Source organism: Brassica oleracea, chromosome C3 (assembly GCF_000695525.1).
Source record: "Brassica oleracea var. oleracea cultivar TO1000 chromosome C3, BOL, whole genome shotgun sequence".
In the NCBI taxonomy this organism is placed as follows: Eukaryota; Viridiplantae; Streptophyta; class Magnoliopsida; order Brassicales; family Brassicaceae; genus Brassica; species Brassica oleracea.
The window spans coordinates 56,070,241-56,074,670 of record NC_027750.1 but is presented as its reverse complement, the minus strand read 5'-3'; the positions used below and the strand labels follow the sequence as shown (position 1 = coordinate 56,074,670).

At 32.4% G+C, this 4,430-nt stretch overlaps 1 protein-coding gene across 1 annotated transcript; it reads right to left on the bottom strand.

Annotated features, from left to right (window-relative positions):
• Positions 1 to 1,012: 1,012 nt before the first annotated feature.
• LOC106333567 lies at positions 1,013 to 3,610 on the bottom strand. The gene is made up of 11 exons (XM_013772003.1): positions 3,394 to 3,610; positions 3,157 to 3,216; positions 2,954 to 3,067; positions 2,783 to 2,866; positions 2,575 to 2,693; positions 2,412 to 2,513; positions 2,155 to 2,337; positions 2,006 to 2,072; positions 1,860 to 1,913; positions 1,631 to 1,756; positions 1,013 to 1,306 (listed from the first exon to the last, which is right to left on the bottom strand). The coding sequence occupies exons 1-11, from the start codon at positions 3,490 to 3,492 to the stop codon at positions 1,166 to 1,168; spliced, it is 1,149 nt and encodes a 382-aa protein (XP_013627457.1). The 5' UTR covers positions 3,493 to 3,610; the 3' UTR covers positions 1,013 to 1,165.
• Positions 3,611 to 4,430: the final 820 nt, after the last annotated feature.

Genomic DNA, 4,430 nt, shown 5'->3' with positions numbered 1-4,430 from the left:
TATGGAAGTTTCCATATTTTCCGGAATTGCCTAGAATATGTATACTAACTTACGCAGAACAGAGTAGAGTAGCTGAGAAACATATTCTTCCTTTAGGCATCATATAAGGTAAAAGACATAACATGTTATGACACGTAATATAGCCAAGCTATATCATTGAGTTGTAGCTATATGTTGTTATCAAGATGTAGGTAGACTGAAGGCATCTTTCTTGATTATAACGTTTCGAATTATAGTTGTGTTAGAATATATAAGAAAGACTAGTTTACGTTGTATACCCTGGATATATCTATGTATAAAACTTAGTATCCGATTTCTAGACTAAGTAGATAACCAGAATGAATATTCTAACTGTAGCTAGAAGATAAAATAAAATATGATTCTATTTTAAAAAAAAAACAACTAAACATATATATTGTCATACTTATGTTTCCAATAGTTTTCATATTTTTTTAACATTTTTAAAATTCAGTTTACTATTTTTCCAATAAAAGAAGGGTAAAATATGTCCAGAATTGTCCAAAGTATCAGAAGTTCTATTGTGACAAATAAAAGTTCAAAGTGTCTATTTTTTCCAATTTTTCCTTAACTATATACAGTATGTAATTTAGTTGTGTGATATTTTATTTAGAAACGTGTAAACTGAATATTACTTGTGTGTGTGTGTCCGATTTAGTTCTGTATATAGTTCAAATTTAATCTGAAAATAGTCTTACAAGTTAAAAATAGATTACAAACGAAAATTAACCATTCTTCAGTGTTTTAATGATTTCGCATAATTCTTTCAAAATTTCTATTTTTAGAATTAAAATATACCTTTTTACTTTTTTTCTATAAAAAATTCTTATTTCTTTCTTTCAACAATCAGTAGCTACTATTCATTTACTTCTTAGATTACTAATTTTGTCTGATTATTATCAAAATATATATTCAGAATATTTGACTAGTACAAAATATAATTCAGCATAGTGTTATCAAAAAAAAATTTACTCTATGTGGTCTACCTTAATTAGAACATACACATTGTTTTTCACAGTGAAACAAAATCTATGTACTAAAACAATGGTATACATTAAACAACACAACATACTCAACAAGAGAAATCTCAAAATTCTATTTGTGAAGAATTCCGGTTTGATTCGGTTTACTTACACCACTCGGGGTTTCAATACGGATCGACCCAACATATATCATCCTTGACAGCTTTCTTCCAACGTTCCTTGAATCTCTTCATCTCTACAGATGATTTCATCCTCACTTTTCCTCTGTTATCCACTCCAGCAGACTCTGATAAATCCTGTGAAACCTGCTCAAGAAAAAAAAAAGAAAAAACAAACAGATGATCAAAACTCACGTTTCTAGTTCAAGAAGCTTATACAAACACTTGAATAAACTTGTAAGCAGAGATGAGTTAGCATACTAGTTAAAACTTTTGGATCACCTAACAGATTTAAAGGAGCACATGTTCGATTTCAATTCCGTTAGCAAATATATATATTTAAAATTTTAATTTACTATGGTTTGTACCTCGTCCTACAAATAGGTATGTTTGCTCATAATCTTCTAGAGATATATATAGTTTTTAGAAAAACTCATACCCTTTGACCAAAACAAAAAGAAAAACTCATACCCCTGATTTTGGGTTTGTCTCATTCCGCGCGGAGCTTGAAGCGTTTACAACCCCACCTAGTGTGGGAAGACCGTAATGAACTATGTACTCCGCATCAACAACACCTACATTTTTCTTCCGATCACCCTATCCACGACCAAGATTGTGTTAAACAAGAACCGAGGAAGTAAAGGGATATTATAACCGGTTAAGAAAGTAAAACACACAGAAGTTAGAAAAAGAAACTAACTTGAGCACAATAACCAAGCTGTACATCCAAACCCCAAGCATGGATCAAATCGTTCTGCATTGAAAACAAAAGCATTAAAACCCTGAAGTCTACGATATGCATATAAACCAAACTGAACAGATCTAAACCCAAACCGACATGTTTACCTGAATCATATACCAAGAACATCTCCATGCTGATCTAGAGAAAACAGGTGCCATCAGTTCTACCCATCTGCATAACAAAGTTACACATTTACCGCAAATGAGAGTCATGAGACCAAGAGATTATCCTGAAGATTGTTAAAATGCTTTACCCGATGCAAGGAGGATCGGTGCTATTGCCATCGCATCGGAAGCCGCCTTTGTATTTATATATCCGCCTATGGACTTTTAAGTTCTCGCGACGAGCGGTTATAGGATGATACACCTCTGATTCTGTTGGGTCGAGGCCGGGTTGCGATATCTCAAGACCTTCTTCTTTGACAATAGATAGGTATCTAAAATAAAATGACTTCATCATGCAATGGGAAACAAGAACAAAAAAAAAACAAAAAAAATATTGGTGGACTACCGTTGAGGATTGAAATGACCTACACCGAGATCTTCGTCCCAAAGGAAAATATATTCATACTCTGCAACAACATCAGGATGCAAGAATCGTTTAGCGAACCACCTGCCACATTAACATCATTCAATTATTATTTTGATAAATATATGAATTGCATGAAACTGACCATTTTGTTTGATTCATCACGGAAACATGAATTGCATGTGCACTCCATGGATACTGGTTCCAGTCGTCCAAAACACCATCGTAATGAAAAAGCATGACCACGAAATCTTGAAGAGGAAACTGAAAATCCTCAGCAATTAGTATCATTCATTTATACATAAAAAGCCGGAAAATCTTACTAAGGGAAAAAAGAAAAGACAAAACAAAACCTTTTGTATAACTTTGTTGACCAGCTCATTTTGCTTGATTCCAACCGCCATGGCTAACAAACTCATCGAACGATTAGTATTACCCTGAAAAGGATATCGAGAAAGGAATATCCACGAAGGATTGAGCTACAAAACTAATAAGCTGTACAATTTTAAGAATCTCAATCTTACTTCAGTAACATTTTCACTGTCGCAGTAGTTCCATAGATGTTGAGTTTCCAAGTTTGATGTTTTGACGATGATTCCTTGCGGTAGTGCTTCACTACCCAATGGCTTATTTAGATTCTAATGAAAAGATAGTAATAATAAACTGGTTTTAAAAGAAATCTCGCAAAGGAAACTCAACAAAATGGATCTCTTCTTCTAGAGCAAACCTGGCATGTATTGGATGTTGCGTTATGCATCTTATCAGTGATTTTCCATCTTAGCAATCTCTGTAAATTAAAATTTTATAAAATAAAAAAACATAATACTCTATCTAGTATTGACATTTAAACCATATGTCTTGAACAATGTTCTTTACATATGTAAGAAAAAATACTCAATATTGATTTGTCTTCATAGAACATGTATAGAGCATACATGATGTGAAATACAAGAGAGATTTGTACCTCTTTAAATTCTTTGTCGATATAAGCATTACCAATGAAGTAAGCACCACAAATAAGAGCAGTAGTGATTAAGATACTACAGAGACATGATCTATTCATCAAATCCTGCAATGTATAAAGCAATAAAGAATTACACAAAACTGAGAAATTTTTTTATTTCCCCTCAGTATTGTTAAACAATGAAAACCAAGAGAAGCTTCACAAAATCAGAAGCGGAAGTGATAAGTAAAAGCAGATAGATGTTAGAGAGATAAGGTAGAAGGCACGTTTAAAGCAGTCACATGGAAAATTTCGAAGTAGGATCTTAATTAGAACAGGTGACGACTATTTTAGTAAAGAAAAGACACGTTGTGTCATGTGGGGGATAGTGGAGCATTTCAAGGGTTTTCAGTAAATTACAAGTTTATCTTTCAAAAGTCAGAGTATTCACTTAACAACTTTATAATCAATCCAATTAAAGTCAGGGCCTCGAAAAACACAATGAACCAAGCGGAAGAGACGGGTTACAATCACAATTAATCAATTGTTGAAATCTATCCTATTCGATCATGATTAAACTCAGTAAGGTTTTTAGTTTCGGTCAAGAGACGGTTCTTACCATTTTTTAGATTTTAACTAAAAAAAACTAGAAATCGTCTATTAAATAAGAGATATTAAAAGCCGTCTCTTAGCCGAAAAATATAAAAAATAAAATAAAAAATATCGAATCATGAGTTAGGAACCCCGGCTAAAAGACCACGTTTAATCATGCTCTTATAACCTAAAACGAAAAGATCCAAGAAATATATATTTTCAATCTTGCAGAGTTTTACAAAACACATAATATCAAATTGGAACATGAATTAATAAACTAAGATCCTCCAATATATCTACTCAAGCAAATAAATAAGGAAGAAAATGATGACTGACGCAATGCCAGTAAACACTTCAACCATTAGTTTTTATCTCATTTTCTCCATATTCTATTTTCTAAAGTTTTCCAAACTTCTCTTTAAAATCTTCAAAACATCTGTTTGGAATCCCATATTCCTCATTAA

Coding starts and splice junctions, on each gene's coding strand:
- LOC106333567 (XM_013772003.1), bottom strand. CDS start 3,492: ATGAATAGATCATGTCTCTGTAGTATCTTAATCACTACTGCTCTTATT. Junction 2,867..2,953: donor ACAGTGAAAATGTTACTGAA/GTAAGATTGAGA, acceptor TATCCTTTTCAG/GGTAATACTAATCGTTCGAT. Junction 2,073..2,154: donor ACCGATCCTCCTTGCATCGG/GTAAAGCATTTT, acceptor TTTGTTATGCAG/ATGGGTAGAACTGATGGCAC.